The sequence below is a fragment of the Xenopus tropicalis genome, chromosome 3 (genome assembly GCF_000004195.4).
Source record: "Xenopus tropicalis strain Nigerian chromosome 3, UCB_Xtro_10.0, whole genome shotgun sequence".
NCBI lineage: Eukaryota > Metazoa > Chordata > Amphibia > Anura > Pipidae > Xenopus > Xenopus tropicalis.
The window spans coordinates 15260553-15282052 of record NC_030679.2 but is presented as its reverse complement, the minus strand read 5'-3'; the positions used below and the strand labels follow the sequence as shown (position 1 = coordinate 15282052).

Genomic DNA, 21500 nt, shown 5'->3' with positions numbered 1-21500 from the left:
ATTAATGTAAGAACATTAAAACAAAAAAAATGTTGTAACCCATAGCAACTTATAAGTTGGTATCATTTAATGGTCACCCTTTAAACAATCCGTGGTTGCCATTTCTTACCAGACTTAGTACAAATTGAGCAATTTTCATTTCATTGCACCATAAACGGGTGATATCATTAAAGATGCAATGTTTTTCCCAGGTCTAGCATCCAATAACAACCAGCAAATGGTATTTTTTCAGTCCCCTAGTGTCTGGTTGACTGCTATAGGTTATTAAGTGGGCCATACATGTAGCTTACTTACTAATATGGTATGGCCACCTTTCTATTGTTACAATCAATGAAACATCAGCAAGTCCACTGATTGGACTGGTGCGTCAACAAATGAGTTTCCAACCTGCTCGATCCCTGAACCAGCTGATATACAGTACACTATCGGTCTGGGCAACATGCATGTCCTTTCTTACTATGTAATGGGTCCATGTTTGGCCAGCTTAAGACCTGATGCAAACCTTGCAACTTTTAGAGATAGAGGCCACATTGGTCGCTATGGTCTTCTCGGCATGGGGCAACCTTCGCAACCTTTAGAGAATGACAGAAGATACACGGACAAATAAAGAAATGGCTTGTAGATTTTTTTTACTTGAATAATACTGACAACAGTGATACACATTGGCTTTCTATGGCTGTTATATTCTTTATATGATATTCTGCTCCTTTTCTCTCCACTCAGGGAATGACCCCTCTCATGTACGCCTGTGTCAGAGGAGATGAAGCCATGGTCCAGATGCTACTGGACGCTGGCGCCGAACTGAACGTGGAAGTAAGGAATCTCTAATTCATTTATAGTCTTTATCCGCTCTACGAGCCATAAATCTACCCCAACTAATGTCTACAATGCCATCCTTGAGATTTAATGGGTCATTATTGAAGCATGACAACATGATATAAGGACTTACAGCCGAACATCAGGTATTCTGGGATGTGACCATTCCAGATCTAATTAACTTGATATAAAATCTTTTATGACCCATGATCATGATGGCATGGCCGAATTACCCATTAATCCATTACAATAGGTTTCAAAATAGTCGTATTTCATGATGATGAGAGGGAATGCATTAAAATTTACCTCCGCAAGGGTGAAAATGTAAATCTTCCCTGTACATAACATATAAAATATATTTCAAAGGTTCACTGTACCTATGTTAGTACAGATATAAGATATCTCTATAGGAGATTGCTCCTACAAGGCCTTGCTTAGTACATAGGAATACCCAGATGTATGGTAACTCTCTGGACAGAAAGCTTAATACCAAACTGCTATAGAGACACTGGCTGCTTATTCAAGCCTAAAACTGCAAACTGACCTAGTAAAAGCTTCAGGGAACCCCAGGAAAATAAAAGTAAAAAATATATTTGTATTAGACAAATTCATAGGAAATAATACAATTTAAGATACATTTCCCAACACGCTGTTGACAAAAATGATATATTTTAATTTTCAGGTCCCGATCACTGCACATAAATGTCCTTCTGTCCATCCAGAGACTCGACATTGGACGGCACTAACATTTGCCGTCCTTCAGGGCCACATTCCTGTTGTGCAGGTATTATGGGGCAACTATTTTGGTGGATGGGCTCTTTGAGTTGGCAGAACTTTGCTCAGGATGTTATGTTTCATGTTCCTCATGTAGACCTTCTATGCTTCTGTCTAGCTACTTTTAGATGCTGGAGCAAACGTTGAAGGCTCTTTAGAAGCTGGAGAAGAAAACTACTCCGAAACACCATTACAATTGGCAGCAGCGGCAGGTATTTTGCTTTATAAATGCAACCAACAAATATCTTCAGACTGGCCGGTGGCAGCTTTCTCACATAGCCAAACTGAAGGACTACTATAGACAGCACAGACAAAAGACAAAGGGCAGAAACTAGTATTTTATAGTCCCCACAGTTCAGAATAATCTGTATTAACTTTAAAAAATCTGCAAAATGAAATTTTTAGAAATTTTTTTGAGAAATGTTCTGAAATACAGAAAGGCCATTTGTCAGTTTAATTGTACTTGATCCTAACAATCCTATGTGGAATTGGAACACCCCAGGTTTCAAGCATTCCGGATAATAGATCCTACCTGTGCTGTAGGCTGGGATTGTAGTCCCAAAAAAATCTTTGTAAGCGACAGTTGAGAAGCTTTATTTACTTTGACTCTATATTGTACTCTTAATGATTTTGAAGCTTGTGGGCACCACTGGATAATGAATGTAACATGATTTATAATAAATTTGGCCTTAGATAATATTATTTAAATTTGTTTTCTTGCAAACTGGATATGGTGATTCAGCACCATCAGTTCACAAGCACCACCATCTACAATTTAAAGTAGAGAATCTAGTTCTTAGAGTAGAGTATCATAAAAACACGATGCAAAATATTTGTAGGTATATATAACTTTATTTATAAAGTACTACTTATGTACACAGCTCTGTACAGAAGAATACGTTAATACAAGCAGGGGGTTATTAAGATAATAATATATAAATACAAAGTATAACAATAAATACAAGATAAATACAGTTGCAACAAGTTAAGAGTCAAAGACACAAGAGGATGGAGGTCCCTGCCCCGTAGAGCTTACAATCTATATTTATTAAATCTTAATGAATAGGCTCCATAAACAAAAATGTAAGATTTTTGTTCTGTTTTGTTATAAACGTCTTTCTTTGTTTTGTTTTTCTTTTAGGAAACTTTGAGCTGGCAAGTTTACTGCTGGAACGTGGTGGAGACCCCATGATAGGAACAATGTACAGGAACGGAATTTCCACTGCACCTCAAGGTGACATGAACTCCTTCAGCCAGGCTGCTGCACACGGACACAGGTAGGAATTAATTGCAATTTTCAACATAGGTGGGCAACATGCAATGGGTTTCCTGCACTCCCATTAAATACTTTCCATTGTACCACAGCATGTTATAGATCATAAGGGATCTCGCTAGGACTGATGGAGTAGAAAGACCCCAATAGTGAACCTAATCTGTCTTTCCATTCAAGCCAGTATGTGTAGACTTAACAATTCAGTTGCATTAAATTTGCAACAGAATGCCACCTCTTTTCAGTTCCAGACAACCATGTGACCTATTCTCATCATATATCAGAATCTGTGTCGTAAGACACCACTAAAACATGTATCCCATTGCTTCTCTTGCTTTGTGAATCTCATTTTATGCATTGCAACTATACATTTCCAATGTATCATATTCCAGCCACCATTCCAGTAAAACGGACTCCATATGCAGTGGTGGGGTGGAAAAGGTTTGAATACTTGGAAAAGCACATAGGGCTAGAATGGAAGCTGTTTCCACCTCTCGCACTTAAAGACCCTTAGAATGACTATAGTACAAACCCTAATTCAATTATATATCAACATTTTGCTTTCTACGTTGTTTCAGGAATGTATTTCGAAAGCTCCTTGCCCAACCTGAAAAAGAAAAGAGCGACATTCTGTCTTTGGAAGAGATTCTTGCCGAAGGAAGTGACCTGCCAGACACAACGCAAACTCCATTTTGCTCAAGTCGAAACAGTAAAGCCAAGCTTAAGGCGCTAAAAGAAGCAATGTACCACAGTGCTGAGCATGGATATGTGGATATTACCATTGATATTAGAAGTTTAGGTCAGTAGGTTTGAGCCGCATTAACTTATCAGTGTAATTCCTGATTAAAGAATGCCTACATTTGGAGCAGGTATTTCCTGACTTACAACTCATATCAGAAAATAGTACTGTACCATTATAAAGAAGGTTGAAGAGACATCAAGTCATCAAAAATATTAATCTTAACCCTTTAAGTGTTACAGTGAAAGAGAAAAAACAACTTAGTTCAACAGTAGGTCTTTATGTCCTTTTGCATAAACCTCAAGTTCTTAAATATATAGGTTAGATAAAGATAATTACATTTGAAAATGGTTTCTCCCGTGAGAATACTGCCAGTCATGGCTATGTCTGCCATTTTGCAGTCACCTATGATAGAGACAAAGTTATTATTTTGTAATTATTTTGACATTATTACTTTGTAATTGGATCTCAGAGCATGTAAGACTCTGCTGGGGTTTGATCCTTGGACCTCCTGATTGCCAGCTGCCCTCCTAGGAACACAGGACAGGGCTGAACACCTCCTAGCAATGGCATAGTTGTACTATGACTTTAGAATGCCCTTATGAGATGGTGAATATGTAAAAGAATACTACAAAATGGCCTTATGTCTCCTTGCAGGCGTCCCATGGACTCTTCACACCTGGTTGGAATCATTGCGGATTTCCTTCCAGCAGCACCGACGGCCTCTGATCCAATGTCTGTTAAAGGAATTTAAATCTATTCAAGAGGAAGAGTACACAGAGGAGCTAATTACACAAGGACTGCCATTAATGTTTGAAATCCTGAAAGCCAGCAAGGTATGGAAACTATGTTCAAGTATAATGCACTATTTTCATATTCAAAAATATTTCATACTGTAAATAAATGCTGAGCTAGTGCAAGTGATAAATGGAAGAGTGGCGAACCCTATGTAGGAGCGGAATATGGGAACACCAAAGGGACATAGGTGATTAGTCAACAAGTGTTGGGAAAGAAGCAACAAGAATGTATGACTAGAGCTGCTTTGCACACATGGTCTGTTGCTTTCTGCTGGTCCCGTGCGTGTATTGAGTGTGTGCTCTGAATTTTTTGATTCATGGCCAATCCCTATGAGGTGTATATTTTAAATCTCCCATACAGTTTACATTGTATAGATTGTCATGTGCAAGAGGGACTGGTGCTCTTAGAGGGCTGCAAAACCTTACATTTATATTCTTCCTTAGCAACCCAGTAATGGAAATTACTGGGTTGAGATGAATATATTATATTCCTGTCACCTAGCACTTTTGGCTTGTGTTAATGTATTGCTGGCTCTGCATACAGTATGTATGCTCCCTGAGCCACTGATATATTTTCCTTGTTTCCATAACACTCCTTCCTCTTCTGAAAGCCTGTACAGAGGGATGAAACTCTATATATCCCCTTGTGTTGCATGCACTAAAATAAAGACCACTTACTGTTAGAATAAGACTAGTAAGTCACCACCAAACACTCAGTATAGTAATGCTGATGTAGCAATTACTTGATACTGGACTTACTTCTGCCGTGTGATACACCTATTTTCTATCACCAGTGACTGTAAAATGTTCTTTGAATGTTGCCACATAAGGAAGGAAAGGTACTGATCAGGTTTTATGGCAGTGAGCCAAACAAGTTGACCACATTAGGGCCAGGAAAATCATATGGCATACAAAAGATGATGTTTATTGAATTGGTTATTTGCCCAAGCCTGTCTACAATTTAATTTGTTGTCCAAAGTGGTTGGGCAACTATTACTTAATATTACCAGTAGAACAATGTAATAATATCACATAGGGAGACAAGTGCAGCAACCATCTTGTGACCCTGGCACTTTCCACTCCTGTTCAGTAAGGTTGCAAATGCTTAAGTAACACAAATAGTAAAGGGCTGGAATAATATTGCCTGGTCTAATGGAACCCCACCATGGTAAGGCTCTGAAGCTTTATATATATAAATCATTATAATACACCAACTTAAACTTACGCCGTTAAGATCTGTATTGCATTCATCGCTGTCTGGAATCCATGTGTGTAGGGCACCTCCAGCATAGCTTTAAGTTTCTTGTCAGACTCAGCCATGTTTTTGTTGGCTCACATAAGGAGATTCCTGACATACACTACTATTAAGGTGTCTGTGCATCAAGAAGGTTTTTGACCCTGGAGGCATTATATTGAAATATGCTGGGAGTGGTATCTTTGGAGAACCAACAATAAACAACAGTTTTATAGAAGTGTTGCATCCTTTTTAATTCCACTGTATATAACAAAAATTGTTAGTGGAACTAAGTTGGAAGTGGAACTCACTGGTTGTGTTGGTATCCATTCTTTCTTACAGCCCAATCATTAAGCCTAGGGGGTAACTCCTCATAGCCCAGTGCTTTCGAGTTCACATTACAGCTGTAATTTCAACAGGCTTTCCAAATTCTACCTTGGCTTTCTTCCCAGTATTTAGTCTGGCGAGGCTTTTTATTCTTCACCTCATTTCATTTTGGCCCTACTGAGGGAAAGCCTTCATCTACCTTAAAGAAAACAAGCTTTGTAATGCAGCTTCCTCTCGCTGCCTATTGCTTCAGACCAGGGACGCCTCTTCAAGACACTGATTGTTTTTAATTAGAAATGCTACTCTGGTAGCAAGGTCTGGTACTCCAGAGTGAAATTCAATCAATTTTACTACAGCTAACAAAGAGAACTGCACTGGAGAATCTCACAGGAGATGCTAAAGAGGAGTTTAGGTATTTCTAAGCCTGACAATGGTTGAAAGATTTCATTGCTTCAGTAAGTTAGAGAAGTAAAATGAAAAAAGGGAGAAAAGTTTATTAAGCTTAAAGCAATAAAAAGAGAGAGTTGGCCATAAAAATTTTAATTAGAAATATAGACCATGGATATATTGAGGGATTTAAACATAAAATACAACCAGCAAATCGCATATGAAATAATAAAGCCTCATCATGGAGAACTTGGAAAGCCTTACCTTCTTACAATCCCCTGTGTTATGGTACAAAGTGAAGAGATTGCTAATATGTTTTCACAGACATCATCTTGGCCTGTGTCACTTGTAGTTTCCTGCTATAATCTCTATAATCAGTAGCTTCTTTTAATGTGTTAATGGCTGTAGTAGTGGGCAGGTGGTATGAAACCCATAGGCCAGGTGGGTTTGGGCCGAGTTTTTACATTAAGAAAGAGTTGTGTGCAGGTGTTAGACCCAGGACCCTCCCCATAATCTTGTTACTTCCCTTTCCCCAGCCTTCTTCAGCTAACTTCCTGGCTCAACTCCCGCTACCACATTTAATTACCTGGTGCTAGCCTTCTTCTAGTTGTGGCTGGTCAGGCTGGAATGAGCGATGATTAGTATTTGTATGGGTTGACTTAATCTTGCAGTGTCTGCCATGCCTAAGCCTTTGTTGTTTTTAGGCAAGCTGGCCGGAGACATAATTCCCATAACCATCCTATTGGGTTCTTATTCAAAAAAAGAAGCTAAAACGGGAGTAGTGCATGGGCAGATCATTTATAGATCAGGCATGACCAACCCAACAGGGGCTTTAATGTAACTCTCAATATCAGAGATATTTGTATGTGTATCCATATGCATGCACAGAAGCGAGTAACTATGTATGTAAGTACGTCTCCATGTTTGCATGTTAATATGTTACAAATATTTAACATTTCCATTGATCTAATCACATCGCAGCATATTATGCATAGAATTTTCATATGTTTCTTTTTAAGCAGATGCTTTATAAAGACTGACCGTTGTAGTTCCTTAACATCATTCAAGCAGACAACAAAAATGTAAATTATGCACAGTATACAGGAAACCATGTGATCTTTAATAAATGTTTCTTGCTTCTATTTATGTCAAGGAAATATCATGTTTCTGTCTTTTTTTTTAGAATGAGGTCATCAGTCAGCAGCTGGCTGTCATTTTCAGTCAATGCTACGGACCTTACCCTATTCCAAAACTGACGGAAATCAAACGCAAGCAGACTTCCAGACTGGGTGAATATCCAAAAGAGTGATTAAGCTAACCACATACATTATATAAATTGTCTGCTTATTCTGATCATTAGCACAAGGGTCCTACAGGCTGAGAGCCATCTGGCCCTACTTCCACTATCTTTCCTATATTTGTGGTGCATTAATAAACCTTCAACATTCTTCTTACCTACCTTATGCTGTTCAATAAGGCCTAGGGCAGTTCTGCTGCTTGAACTCCCCCCAAAACAGTCATTTTTAACCTATGGATCAGGACCCAAAATTTGATCCCCATGCTTTTGGTTGGTCACTATGGTCCCCTATAATAAAGTGAAACGTTTTCCATAATACTCAATGATAATTTATTCTAAACTAATTATTTTGGGTCATTAAACTGAGTTCCAAACTTAATTAGGGTTAACAAAAGGTTAAAAGACATCTACCACAAAAATAGTTTACACCAGCAGAGAGCTTTTGCTCAAGATGGATGAAATAGTATTTTTGCACCCTACTGAGTGCTGTGCCCCCACATTGGGACTGAGCTTGCAGTCATGTGCCTGTCCCTTCTAATGCATATATGTGTGTCCAGCATGGTCTTCTGGACCAGGAGCTCACTTCCAGTGTGGGGGGCACAACACACAATCCCACATCTGGAGTGCAGACACTCTTGGTACTCACCAGTCAGGGGGATACCCTTTAAGAAACCCTGTCACAAAGACATCTCCAGTCTCATTCAAGTTGGGGGGTATTGTTTAGAAAGATAAACCAACCGCTAATGTCTTTTCTACGGAACAATAATGTTCCGTTTCGGCTTAGGTCGGAGAATGTACTGATTCTTGCTTCATGGCATCGCAAGTCAATAAAAAGTAATGAATTGAGGCAATTAAATTATTAGGAGACAGCAAAATAATGAATTGGTAAGACTAAAAACTGAGGGAATATCACCAGTAATTTTTCATCAAGAGATTATCATTTGTACAATCAGTGTATGGTGCCACTGGAGAAACATGACCTTTGTATTATTCTTCACAAGAATATTTATACTATTTATATATAGGGTTTATCCTACTTAGACTTACAGCAATGTATGAGAAGATGGATACATTATTAGAATATAAATGATTAGACATAAGGAACACCTACTTTGGTATTTTCTGCATTTCTAGTATAAATGTCAACAGATGAATGTTCATGCTTGCTGGCTTTACCTACTGTATACGCAGTGTCTGATTCAGCTTTGCAGTTAAAAGGCCCTAGTATTCTACCCTCTACTGATATCCTAGAATTTTACACAATTTGTTCACAAAGTTTCTTGTAAGGCAGTCTTCTAATATGAGAAACATGCTTAAGGGATTCCACAACACTTATGGTTAGACAAAGCTGACCCAAAGTTGTCCATGGAGCTAAGTCCTCCTTCTGCCAGCAGTTTCCCAGTAATGCCAAGTGCCTAGGGACATATTTCTTCTTTATCATTGAAAATTATAGTGTAACATTTATGTTTTTCAAGTAAATTAAGTTTGTTTTGTATATTTAGATCCCCAGTTTCTCAACAACAAAGAAATGTCCGATATCACGTTCATCGTGGAAGGAAGGCCTTTTTATGCTCATAAAGTGTTGCTATTCACAGCCTCTCCAAGGTGGGTACATAAACATTTGCTAACACAATTAAAATCAAGGCATGTCAGTTCCTGGATTCATTAAGTGCTTTCCATGTAATGAATAACAAAATGTGCTCAGGCTCAATGGACAATAGTTAAGAGTAATGATTTATCATATGAACCCTCTTGAATAATGGTTTGTTCTTAGGTCAAGCCAAGTTCTCAGTGACCCATGACAGATAAAACTATGAGGAGAAACAGAACTGAGTTAGATGCATATTAAAAACTAAAATGTTACCATCCTTTGGATGATTCTTGGCTTTGTATTTTATGTTTGACATAATTTCCCAAGGAATACTGTCAACATAACGTCTTTTCATCAAAATGCAGCTGTTAATTGAGCTTCTCCAGCAGAATCCAGAGTGCCACAACCGTGTGACTTGTGCGCTGATAAACTTCAGTCTCACTTTACTGCTGTGCTGCAAGTTGGAGTGATATCTTTCATTTAGTAGCAGTGAAAAAGAAGCTGCTACTAGTAGCTCCATGTGTCTTCACCCTAAGGGCAGTGGCACATGGGGAGATTCGTTGGCTACGATAAATCTTCGCTATTGGGGGCGACTATTCTCCCCGACATGCCATCCCACCGGCAAGAATTGTAAATCACCGATGGGATGGCATACACGTCACTTCGGTTTTCCGAAGTTGCCTGAAGTTGCCTTGCGAGGCAGGGGGCAGAGACTAATCTCCCAATGTGCCACTGCCCTAAATGTGGTTGATATCAGAATAGCACTCAATAGTAAAAAAAATCCAAGTCTGGCTTGACTCCTCTAGTTACATTGAGAAACAATAAGTTATGCAGTTCTAATGTGTAGCGCTGGCTCCTACTGAAAGGCCAGAATCAGGCACAATGCACTGAGATGGCGCCTACACACTAGTATTACAAAATAGATTTGTTGGTTCAAGAATATAATTTAAAATGGTAGAGTGGATTATTTGCTATGTAAACAGTTTAATTTAGAAAAATAAAGAGTATGCCATAAAAATCACAACAGAATTCCTCTACTCATGTGTCTGGTGGTTCTGGCTCATTGTTCATTCTATACCAAAATATGATATGTATGAATAAATCTGTTCAGTGAACAAGGTACAGCTTAGATGGTCAATACTGTTTCAGGTGAAGGAAATATTGTTTATGTACCTTACACACATAGTAACAGCATGGGTTGGTGTAATCATGTTCATCATACCTACAGATTCTTAATAAAGCCAGTGTTACAAGCTACAGAGCTGTGTGGTAGCACTGCTATTGAGCTAACTACAATACATACAGTACATGTTTCTCCACCTTGATAGCCTATAAAGAATCTTATATGTCCCTCTTCTTTATGCAATTAATATGCAGAGCAGAAGCAACCTATTTTAATTCCAAACTGTTTGCTCAAATGATCTTGTAAGAGCAACAACTAACAACAACTGCTAATTTATTGGTTTCTGAACAAGACAGAAACTCTTTCAATGCACTCATAGCCTAAAATGGAGTAGAGATAAGGAGACTGTACCTTGGCCTTTTATCGTAGAACTGTGGTTTGTCAGATATTTTATTCACTGTAAAATATTGCGGCATTGCACTATTCAGGAGGCAGAATGGTGTTGCATCCCTCAGCAGGGTTCCAAGGCACTTGGAGACACTCTACCAAGGTCCGTTCTGTGGTTTTTTGATAACTCAATAACCTGCTGACGTACTTTGCGAGTGTTTCCTTTATTTTGACACTTTTAAAACTAAGCTGTAGATTTAAGTCAAACATCAAGAATTGGCTTAAATCTTGCCTTAGTAACGACTGTAATTGGTAACTGCAACACTACTACACAGCTGGATGGGCAAACAGGCAAGATTTTTTTGTTGCCAGTGACACATTGAGATGAATATAATTTACAGGCTGTTTAATCTAAAGGCTTTTAAACTGTTGAAAGTTTATATACTCCATTGATTAGCTTTATGTGCTCGATCCATTGTAAGAAATGAAAAGCTACAGCCAATTTCTTAGCTAACCATCTTCCTTGTGACACCACCCAACCTTTCCGCTTATTCTGCATGAAGGATCATGCTAGGGGAAGAAAAGCATAACATCAAGCTCAGCAAGGGTACATGAAACTTTAATATGCCTTAAACGGCACATCTGTTATCATTCTCGCCACTGTAATGCGTAGGCAGGTTCTGAGGAATGTTTAAGGGGAAAAATTGCAAGTTACTAAAGTATTGTCAAATTTACCGTAATGAGCAAATGTTTCATGCAAGAAGGTGTAATCTGTTCTTGTCTTTTTTGTAGATTTAAAGCACTTCTTACAAATAAATCATCGGCAGAGAACAGTTGCATTGAAATCAACTATGTAAAATACCATATATTTCAGGTAAATAGATACTGTTTGGGGGTCGTTGTCTATTCTTTACTTGTAAATTATGCATTGAAAGTCAAGTCAAGTAGCATTTTTTTGTAGGTTATATTAAGCCCAATATAAAAAAAATTATTGCAATACTGTCTCTCTATAGTAGGTTCTCAGACACAATTCAACAGGATTTTCTAATAAGGGTCCTGTCTATGAGCTATACAGCAGCCACCTGGTGCCTGTGGTTAAACTAGGGTTACCTTCTCCCTCCAGTTTCAAGCATAGATACAAAGAACTGACACACACAGCAGGCAAGATTCTGATGTGTCCAAACTTTACCAGTGATGGGTCTATTTTGGTTATCACATCTAGATCTACCACCCTTCCATAGAAAATGTAACTGAAAGGAAACATATAAAGACTCAATTACAAATAGAGCCCCAGCGTACAATTGCATGCATCCTAATGCATCTGACACAATTGTGGCAGTCGCAAATCAATGCACAGCTGCAATTATGTTGGGATTGTGGGAAATAGTGGGTAAAACACATGGCAAATTGTGTCCAAAATGCACTTTGCACACTGCGGCCGCATTTTTAAATATGCCCTATATTGTTGCATTTGATTCATTTAAAAAAAAAAAAATCTGTTAACAGCAGTTTTTATTGCTTTTATATCCCCTTTTAAAATGATGAATACTTGAATGATTTTTTAGCAGCTGCCAAACCAGTTCCAAACCCTTTTACCTACTGAAGAATAAAAGCTGACCTTTTTTACATATATAAGATGACATTTTTATTGTTTAATATTACTTTAGTATTTTAGTACAGGTATGGGACCCATTATCCAGAATGCTCGGGACCTGGGGTTTTTCGGATAAGGGGTCTTCCGTAATTCAGATCTCCTACCTTAAGTCTACTAAAACAATTATTTAAACTGTAATTAAACCCAAAAGGATTGTTTTGGCTCCAATAAGGATTAATTATATCTTAATTGGGAACAAGTACAAGTTTTATTATTACAGAGAAAAAGGAAATAATTTAACCATGAAATAAACCCAATAGGGCTGTTCTGCCCCAATAAGGGGTAATTATATCTTAGTTGGGATCAAGTACAGGGCTCTGTTTTGTTACAGAGAAAAAGGATATCATTTTTAAAAATGTGAATGATTTTATTAAAATGGAGTCTATGGGAGATGGCCTTTCCATAATTCGGAACTTTCTGGATAATGGGTTTCCGGATAAGGGGTCCGTTAACAATTATATTCAGATTCTGGATTTTGTTGTTATTTGGGAAGACTTTTTATAGGAGATTTATATCTGGCAGAGTAAAATGGATTGGATGTTTTGATAACATGAAAAATAATAAATAATAAGAAGAAGAAAATAAGAACATTTTATGACCTTCAAAGCATCTGCAAAATAAATGTAAGAAAGGAAATACATTGACTGTCCCAATATATAAAAAAGGCAGATGATTCCAAATGAATCCATCCAACAAGTTCAAGTTCTCCAAAACATTTTCCAGTTTGAATTGTATGAAGTCAATAAAAAACTCAGAAGTTCACGAGTCAGCTCTTGCTCCCACACGAGAATCATGAATTTTTTGATCAAGAACTGCTGACTGTTTACCAAATCATATTTGAAGATACTTCCACTAGAAAGGCATCCAACCAGTTGTAAAAATCCAAGCAATGAATCCTTTATTATCACTTTTCATGGTTGGAAACTCCATAACCTGACCTGACTCCATAACCTGGCTTTTCAGTAAAGAAACCCTGTTGTTCTTTTCACCAGACTAAGTTAGAATTGCCAATGTCAACGTTCCTTTTAAGTTTTTCCCACCTCTACAAATACTCAATACCAGAGAAGAAATGACAATGCACAAAATTCTGTATTTGGTGTAGGGTGTCACATTTCCCCATTTTAACAACTATTAATTTGAGAACAGGGCACCCCAAGGCCACCCCCTTTCTCTGCCTTCCCACCTCTTCCCCCACGCACCACTTAACTCACATACAGAGCAGTGGAGAGAGGAGGCTCTAAAGTTTCTGCACCTCCGGTCCCCATTGCTCCATTTGTGAGAAAAACTTCAGTGCGCTGGGCGGCATGCCACCCTAGACCTTTGTGTCCTCACCACAAATCTGGGCCTGTTTATCAATGTCCCTCAGTATTTGCATCTGGGTTTGTCAAATCAACCCTTATTAATGGGGCATTGTTTGGCTATCATAACTGAATCCCTTAGGGCCTAGGTGTAGCCATCTGGGGCCAAAGTAACATTAAAAAAATAAAAATATAGGCAATAAAAGAGTCTTATGTCCCAGTTGCACAGAATATGTTCATGATTACAGATGTTTTAAGCTTTGCTAGAGAAATTAATAGAAAAAATGCCCATGTAATTTGTTATTCTCTGCTTTTTTCTTCCAGTTAGTCATGCAGTACTTATACTGTGGCGGTACAGAGTCACTTCTAATTAAAAATAATGAAATCATGGAGGTAAGAACAAAGCTCACTAGAAAACATGAGTTCGCTACATGCTTGGATTATATCTTATTCCTTGCATAGAGGTTAAACTCAACTTGGGATGTCTTGCATGGAGATAAGAATTGTATTGCTATGTGTCACTCAAAGACTCATTAAAGCACATCAGATGGTAGTGGTTCATCAATTGTTCATCATTGTCACTTATTTACATTTCAGCTGTTGTCGGCTGCTAAATTTTTCCAGCTGGAAGCTTTGCAACGTCACTGTGAGATCATCTGCGCGAAGAGTATAAATACCGAAAACTGTGTGGATATTTACAACCATGCAAAGGTAAATAGAAAATAAACAGAAACCAAGGTTATGCTGGGAAGTTATAAAAAAAAAAGGGGACACAGGGAGACTCATATATTAATGTTCAAATTTTAATCTTAATTGCAAAAAAGAATTGCAGTAACATTCAATTGAGTCACTAGTTTTTCTTGATCGTTACCAGTATATGTCCTCCAATTGACTTCTATGGAAGCTCTTCAGGTATTACCTGGCACATTTTCTTTATTTATTTATTTCTGAGATTTTTTGATTGATTAACCTCAAAAATTAAAAATCGAACTTGAGATGTAATTTTTTTTTAGCAATCTTGAATATATTTGCACCTAGGTTTATACTAACTGGGCTTGAAGGAACCCTCCCCCCAAATAAAATAGACTAAACCTTTCTATAAATAGAAGGTATTTTCCTTCTCCATTGCAAAAAAAAAGAACTTAAAATAATAATAGAGTAACAATCCAATAGTTTCTTATATGCTTGTTTAGCTAACTGTGCATAAACATTGACCCCTCCAGAGAATCAACTAAAACAATCCCTTTCCAGCTTTTATAGACTCTTATTTCCTGGCAGTCACGCAGCGACACAAATATAATATATATATTTATAGTTCATGCCTGTTTGTCCAGCAGCACTGCCTTGAGAAATGCTTTAATGCCCTAGGGGTGTATAGAACCATTACTACTAAGTAGCAGTTGTGTTTTAAAAAGCTAATCTGTTAGCTGCAAGGCAAAGTTGACCTAGAGACCCATCATGGAACCTTCCACTGGTACAAAAAGGCTTTATTTATAGAACTGATATTTATTGAAGATTCTTAAGCAAACCTGCACTTCTTAGTGTAATAATATATCATATTTAAATGTCTATGAAGCAATTTTATTCATTAGTGTTAGGGACTCTTAACTTCTCAGCTTGCTACCAACCTGTGTTTGATAGATATCATTGGACATCAGTAGACAGGTCTTCAGATTTTATCCCCACATCTTGCAGTATCTATCTGTAACCATTTTGAGATACAGTACAGGTATCGGACCCCTTATCTGGAAACCCATTATCCAGAAAGTTCCGAATTATGGAAAGGCCATATTCCATAGACTCCATTTAAACAAATAATTCACATTTTTAAAAATAATTTCCTTTTTCTCTGTAATAATAAAATATTACCTTGTACTTGATTCCAGCTAAGACATAATTAATCCTTACTGGATTCAAAACAATCCTATTGGGTTTAATTACTGTTTAAAATTTTTTATAGCAGACTTAAGGCAGGAGATCCGAATCACAGAAAGACCCCTTATCCGAAAAAACCCCAGGTCCCAAGCATTCTGGATAACGGGTCCCATACCTGTATATAGAAGATGAATGGAATCAAGTCTAATCTTGATTAATCTGACTTGATTAGTCTGACTAATTCTGTAAAAAATGGGGCAGCATGGGGAAAAATAGACAAGTAAGGTTGATTTACTCATTTTCGAATTTGAGGTTTTTCAAATCCTGAAAAACTTAAATAAACTTGATTGAATGTGTTATCTTGATCACTAGCAACTTGGAAAACCTTGATTGTGTTAAGTCGCAAGAAAAAAATCTGTTAAGTCAAGATTTGTTTTTAAAATCTAAGAAATGCAAAGTTGTAAATCTCAAATTTAAACATTTTCTTAATAGTTGAATACAGGTATTGAACTATTTATAGTGAAGATATAAACAATGGATTGTAGGAACTCTAATCATTTCAGATAGTATTTACATAGTTACATAGGGTTGAAAAAAGACCAGAGTCCATCAAGTTCAACCCTTCAAAGTAAACCCAGCACCCACAACCTATACTTACCAATCTATACACTCACATAAATAAACTATATATAGAACCACTAATACTAACTGTAGATATTAGCATCACAATAGCCTTGGATACTATGCTTGTTCAAGAACTCATCCAGACCCCTCTTAAAGGCATTAACAGAATCTGCCATTACCACATCTCTAGGAAGGACATTCCCCAACCTCACTGCCCTCACTGTGAAAAACCACCTACGCTGCTTCAAATGGAAGCTCTGTTCCTCTAATCTAAAGGGGGGGCCTGTGGTGCGCTGATCATTTTTATGGGAAAAGAACACCCCCTATCTGCCTATAATCCCCTCTAATGTACTTGTATTGAAGTTTTCAATATTAAATTCCCTTCCATAATGTTATAAATCTGTCTTTGCAGTTTCTCGGTGCACCTGAATTATCATCCTATTGTGAAGGATACTTTTTGAAGAACATGATGCTCCTCATTGAAAATGATGCCTTTAAACAGCTATTGTATGACAAGAATGGAGAAACAACGGGTCAGGATGTGCTAGGAGACTTACAGAGGACGTTAGCAACAAGGATACAATCAATACACCTATCTTCTTCCAAAGGGTCTATAGTATAGAGATGATATCTGCTGCAGAGGACTATGTATAGTGTTTACTCAAGAATGCTTTCATGAAGATTACAAGGCTTTCACTTGATGGGATCTCCCTTTTTTTTTTTTGCTGGCTCAAGACAGAGACTTTTGGCCTCACCGATAGGAGAATAACCCTTCCAAAAACAGGTTTATTGGGGATTTTTTGTGGGGATACCTACTCAGTGGAAGATTCTAAGGAAGAAAAAAGACGGAATCAGCTTATCTATAAGCAAGAAAATGTACTTTGAAAAAACAATATGTGTATAAAAATTGTACCTTGATGTAAATTTAGATGCCCTATTTAAATCAATATTTTGAATTTCTCAATGGTATGCATCTCCTTCCATGTGCAAAAATAATAAAGACTCTGTAGCAGATACAGTTTCTTAACTCTTAAAATATGAGCTGTCCAAGGACAATGATCAAATTTTTAACGGTGAAGCTTTTTCAAGTTTTCGTAAAAAAATACATTAGGGGTGGTATTGTAAGCAAAAAAAAATTCCAAAAAGTTGTATTTAATATACACACACACACATTTTATATATATATATATATATATATATATATATATATATATAGTCTTGCAAAGAATCGGCACTCACCAGTATCGGGCACAGGCTGGGTGCTGACAAAAATAATACATCAAACTCAACAGTAGAAAGCACTCACAGCTACAGCATCAATCAGGTCAGTGATTTATTTCAGCATACCATGATGGTATGCTGAAATAAATCACTGACCTGATTGATGCTGTAGCTGTGAGTGCTTTCTACTGTTGAGTTTGATATATATATATATATATATATATATATATATATATATATATATATATATATATATACAGCGTTTTACTTTGTTTTTTCTGATTGATACACACTTGGATCTGGACAACTGCTATGGTCTTCTCCTTTTAGGTTCTAAAATTCCCAGATGGCCAAGATTTTGAAAACAGGTATACTTTCAATATTAACTCAGAAAAAAAAAAATTTAGAAATCGGCATGCCGGTAGTTTCTTTAGACAAATGAAGCAAACATGCCTTTGCATGGATTTGTCATTGTGCTTTTCCTTTTTTGCCAAGAAATATGCAGTTACTAGCGTAAACTCCATTTGTGTAGTACAAAAAAAAAAAGAAGATGATTCTTGCTTCACTGTGAATACGTTCTTTGGTTGGTTGTAGATCTTAGTTTCCCATGACGATGCTGAAGCGACGCGTTCCTCTGTTCTTGTAATATAAAATAATCATTTTCTTTCTTGCATTGTAAAGGAAACTCTAGTGCATTGCCGTATTCTTGTACCACAGAGCCATAGGTATCACTACAATACAAATATACATACTCTTGTTTTGTTGGTACTCTAGAATACACCAAGGTCACCAAACTAAGTCTTCACATGTATGTTTTATTGTACTTGTCAGATTAATTTTGCTGATGTGTTATCTTTAACACAGCATTGCATAGTGCCACGTTTACCCCCAACCCCCTGACACCATAGCTTAGAAATCGATTTGCATGTTCAGACTGACGTGACAATTTTGTGAGACTTTGGCCAACAACATTAGAGTTACATCTTTAACGGCAAAAAGAGAAAAAAAAAAAGTGCCATCTTTTGTGTATACCAGCATGCCATGTTTTCATGCAGCTTTGATGACTGGTAGATGTTACCCTCACATGTCATTTTGGGTACATTGTTTGAATATAAATGTCTGGTGCTGTTTGATGTTTATGGTTTAGGGAATCTCAAATTACACAGGTTTTAGGGTATCTGAAACATCATATAAAGCTGTTTTATAGCTTTGATCAGTCAATCCTTTTATGTGCCTGCCTGGTCAAGTATGTCAACTACGTGTCCGATAGATCACAATAAACTGCCTCACAAACATGCTTTTTACAATAGCAAGATGGCATGACAACTTACCAATGAATTATAGATGGCTTGTTAACATCAGAAAGCTTTGGTTCCACTCTGTATATAATTTATGATGCTTAAATGACATGGTTTTAGGCCTTTAGTTGTTTAAAATGAAAAAAGAAAACCCTGTGTATTTTCATATTGAAACCAAAACACAGATGCAGCTGGAGGTATCCCCAAAGAAATCCAGGTTGTGTTGACTTATACTACACCCAGCAATGGAGCTTAATGGAGATGACTCCACCTGGGGTAGCTGGTCATATCATGTTGGGATAACCTTAGCTATATCTGCACATTTCCTGTGTTGTGTTTGCTACCAATAAACTGTGTTGCTAGAATTGCGTTGAACTGACTCAAGTGTAAAAATTCTTGTGTAAAGAAATAGAAAGACATTGAATAATGTTGTATTGGTTTAAATGGTGACACATCTGGCTGTAATTTTGATTCTGCATCAATGCTCCTATAATGTCCCATAATCTGACTTGGGTGGCAGACGCCAATCGCCACAACCACCTGTTTTCATATTGCACATTTGTGCCATGACAATGGCTATATTTACTGCAATCTGATCCAGCACTGCTTGATTGTAATGGAACTCAATGAACACCTTAAACAGTAACCACCCTGATCCAACACAGCCTTATAGACTGGTAAATAAATGGCAATGTTTACATTTCTGCAGTAAAGAAGGTACAAGAGACAGTTGTAAAAAAGGCTGCTCACTAGTTCCTCGGTTGAACAAAATTAAATCAGATATACCAGTGTTACCAGTATATTTTCAGAGATAATCAATGACATATGATGCTAAAAGACAAGTGTCCTTTTGTCTGACCTATTGGTGATAGATTCCCTTTAATGATGTCATTTAAAATGATTCTTCACATGTTGATGGACAAAAGTTGTACTTAGTAGGTGGCTGTTTAAGTTGTTATTGCTGATGTGGATTAGATAATGTTGCAATTAAATACATTACAGGCGCCTTCAGGAAGAAACTGTCACATTAGCATGGGCTCAGTTAATTAACCAACATATTGTATTTAATAAAAAAAAAAAATATATATTGACAAATATATTGGTGGCTGCTGTATTTATTGTCTATGAAAATGGTCAGTTAAAATGTTAATAATAAAGATGCATCAAAATTATTTTTTTGATACCGCTGAGATACTGAATCGAATCTGATCTCCAATTTTAATAAGTGGAAACCTTGGAGATCTGTGGCAATTTATGGAGAATGCACAAATACTAAGCTCCAAGTTTTAATTTAAAAAAAGTTTACCAAAACAAAAAGGGGCACCAATGAAATAGAAATAAAGCCAGTGGGAACTGTAGAAGATCAACACACTTAGGGGCCCATTCATTAAGCCACAAATTTTCGCTAATTAAAAGCACGATTGGAAAAAAATCACCACGATAATTTCTGATCGTTGAAATTGTTTTCTTTGTCGTACGAAAATATCATGCGATTTGAAAGTCACAAAATTTTCGTATCGGAACAAACGTAAATGGCGCCAAAACTTCAATGCATGATTTTGGAAGCCTTCCATAGGACTCAATGGCACTCTGCAGCTCCCACCTGGCCAAAAGATAGTCACAATACCAAAGCTTGAATGAATTCCGAAATTGTTGTAGACTTTGCGAAAAATACAACTTTTTATGGAAGTTACCGAAAACCACGAAAAAATAAAAAAATTTCTGAAAAAAAAGTTGTGGTTTCATGAATGGGCCCCTTAATGTTATAACAACCACAAGTTGTAATAACTGTTAAAAGGATAACTATTGCCTCACCTTCCCTAACAACAGCAAAGTAACCTGGCAGGATGGCAGCCATCATTACTGGACCCACATCTTCCAACTCCTGTGCTCATGGTCCTTGCCAGTGATCACCACCAAAGTGTGGAGGACAAGCAGCTAGGCAAGGTGGCCACCAACCCCTAGCTCAATTCTACATTTTCAACAGCAGTATAGGGGAGTGGGGAAAAACTGCTGTGGTTGAGAAATGGGGAGGGCATTCAGTAGAAAGAAAACCTTGGTTAAACCATAAGTTAAGTTCTACTTTAACAGCAAATAAGTGATTAGTTGGTTGTTGGAGGTTACTAAGCTTGGGGAAAACTAGGCTTATTTTATTACTTGAACCCATTATTGTTTTAAAGCATTCTTTAAATTGTCCTGCTTAAGATGCACCACTCTAAAGGTGGCCGTACATGGGCCAATTCTAGCTGCCGATATCAGCCCATGTATGATCTCGATCAGGCAAGTTTGATTTTTCCATCAGATTGGGGACCGCATCAGCTCGTTGATGTGTTCCTCAAACCAACAGTGCCTATACCTACCATTGGATCACTTGGCCCGATATCACCTACCCGTAGATAGGGCAGGCAGAGTATGGCACATACAGGCAAAATAGGCCTGCCCTACACTGCCTGTGTGTGCCATACTCTGCCTGCCCTAACGTGCCTGTGTGTGCCATATTCTGCCTGCCCTACCCTGCCTGTGTATGCCATACTCTGCCTGCCCTACCCTGCCTGTGAATGCCATACTCTGCCTGCCCTATGCTGCCTGTGTGTACCATACACAACATATACACAATGCGGGCGACCAAAAAAAAAAAAAAAGACGTGGGCGACCAAAAAAGATGCGGGCAACAAAAACATCATGTGACAAATGCGTTTCACTATTTTTCCAATGTTTCGTGACTTTTCTTGCCATTTCGCAAATTTTATGGCGAAGCGAGACAGATTTGCTCATCACTATTTATGTG

At 37.5% G+C, this 21500-nt stretch overlaps 1 protein-coding gene across 2 annotated transcripts in view; it reads left to right on the top strand.

The window, feature by feature from the left end:
- Nucleotides 1–17229, top strand: part of btbd11 (BTB (POZ) domain containing 11) — a 132065-nt gene extending 114836 nt beyond the window's left edge. For both annotated transcript variants that reach the window (XM_031898685.1, XM_002938690.5), the window contains 12 exons: nt 724–813; nt 1499–1600; nt 1709–1802; nt 2732–2867; nt 3439–3659; nt 4257–4435; nt 7528–7633; nt 9144–9246; nt 11535–11616; nt 14019–14087; nt 14292–14405; nt 16606–17229. In XM_031898685.1, coding sequence (XP_031754545.1) covers nt 724–813; nt 1499–1600; nt 1709–1802; nt 2732–2867; nt 3439–3659; nt 4257–4435; nt 7528–7633; nt 9144–9246; nt 11535–11616; nt 14019–14087; nt 14292–14405; nt 16606–16815 — 1506 coding nt within the window. In that variant the 3' untranslated portion in view covers nt 16816–17229. The remainder of the gene's footprint in view (nt 1–723; nt 814–1498; nt 1601–1708; nt 1803–2731; nt 2868–3438; nt 3660–4256; nt 4436–7527; nt 7634–9143; nt 9247–11534; nt 11617–14018; nt 14088–14291; nt 14406–16605) is intronic.
- Nucleotides 17230–21500: the final 4271 nt, after the last annotated feature.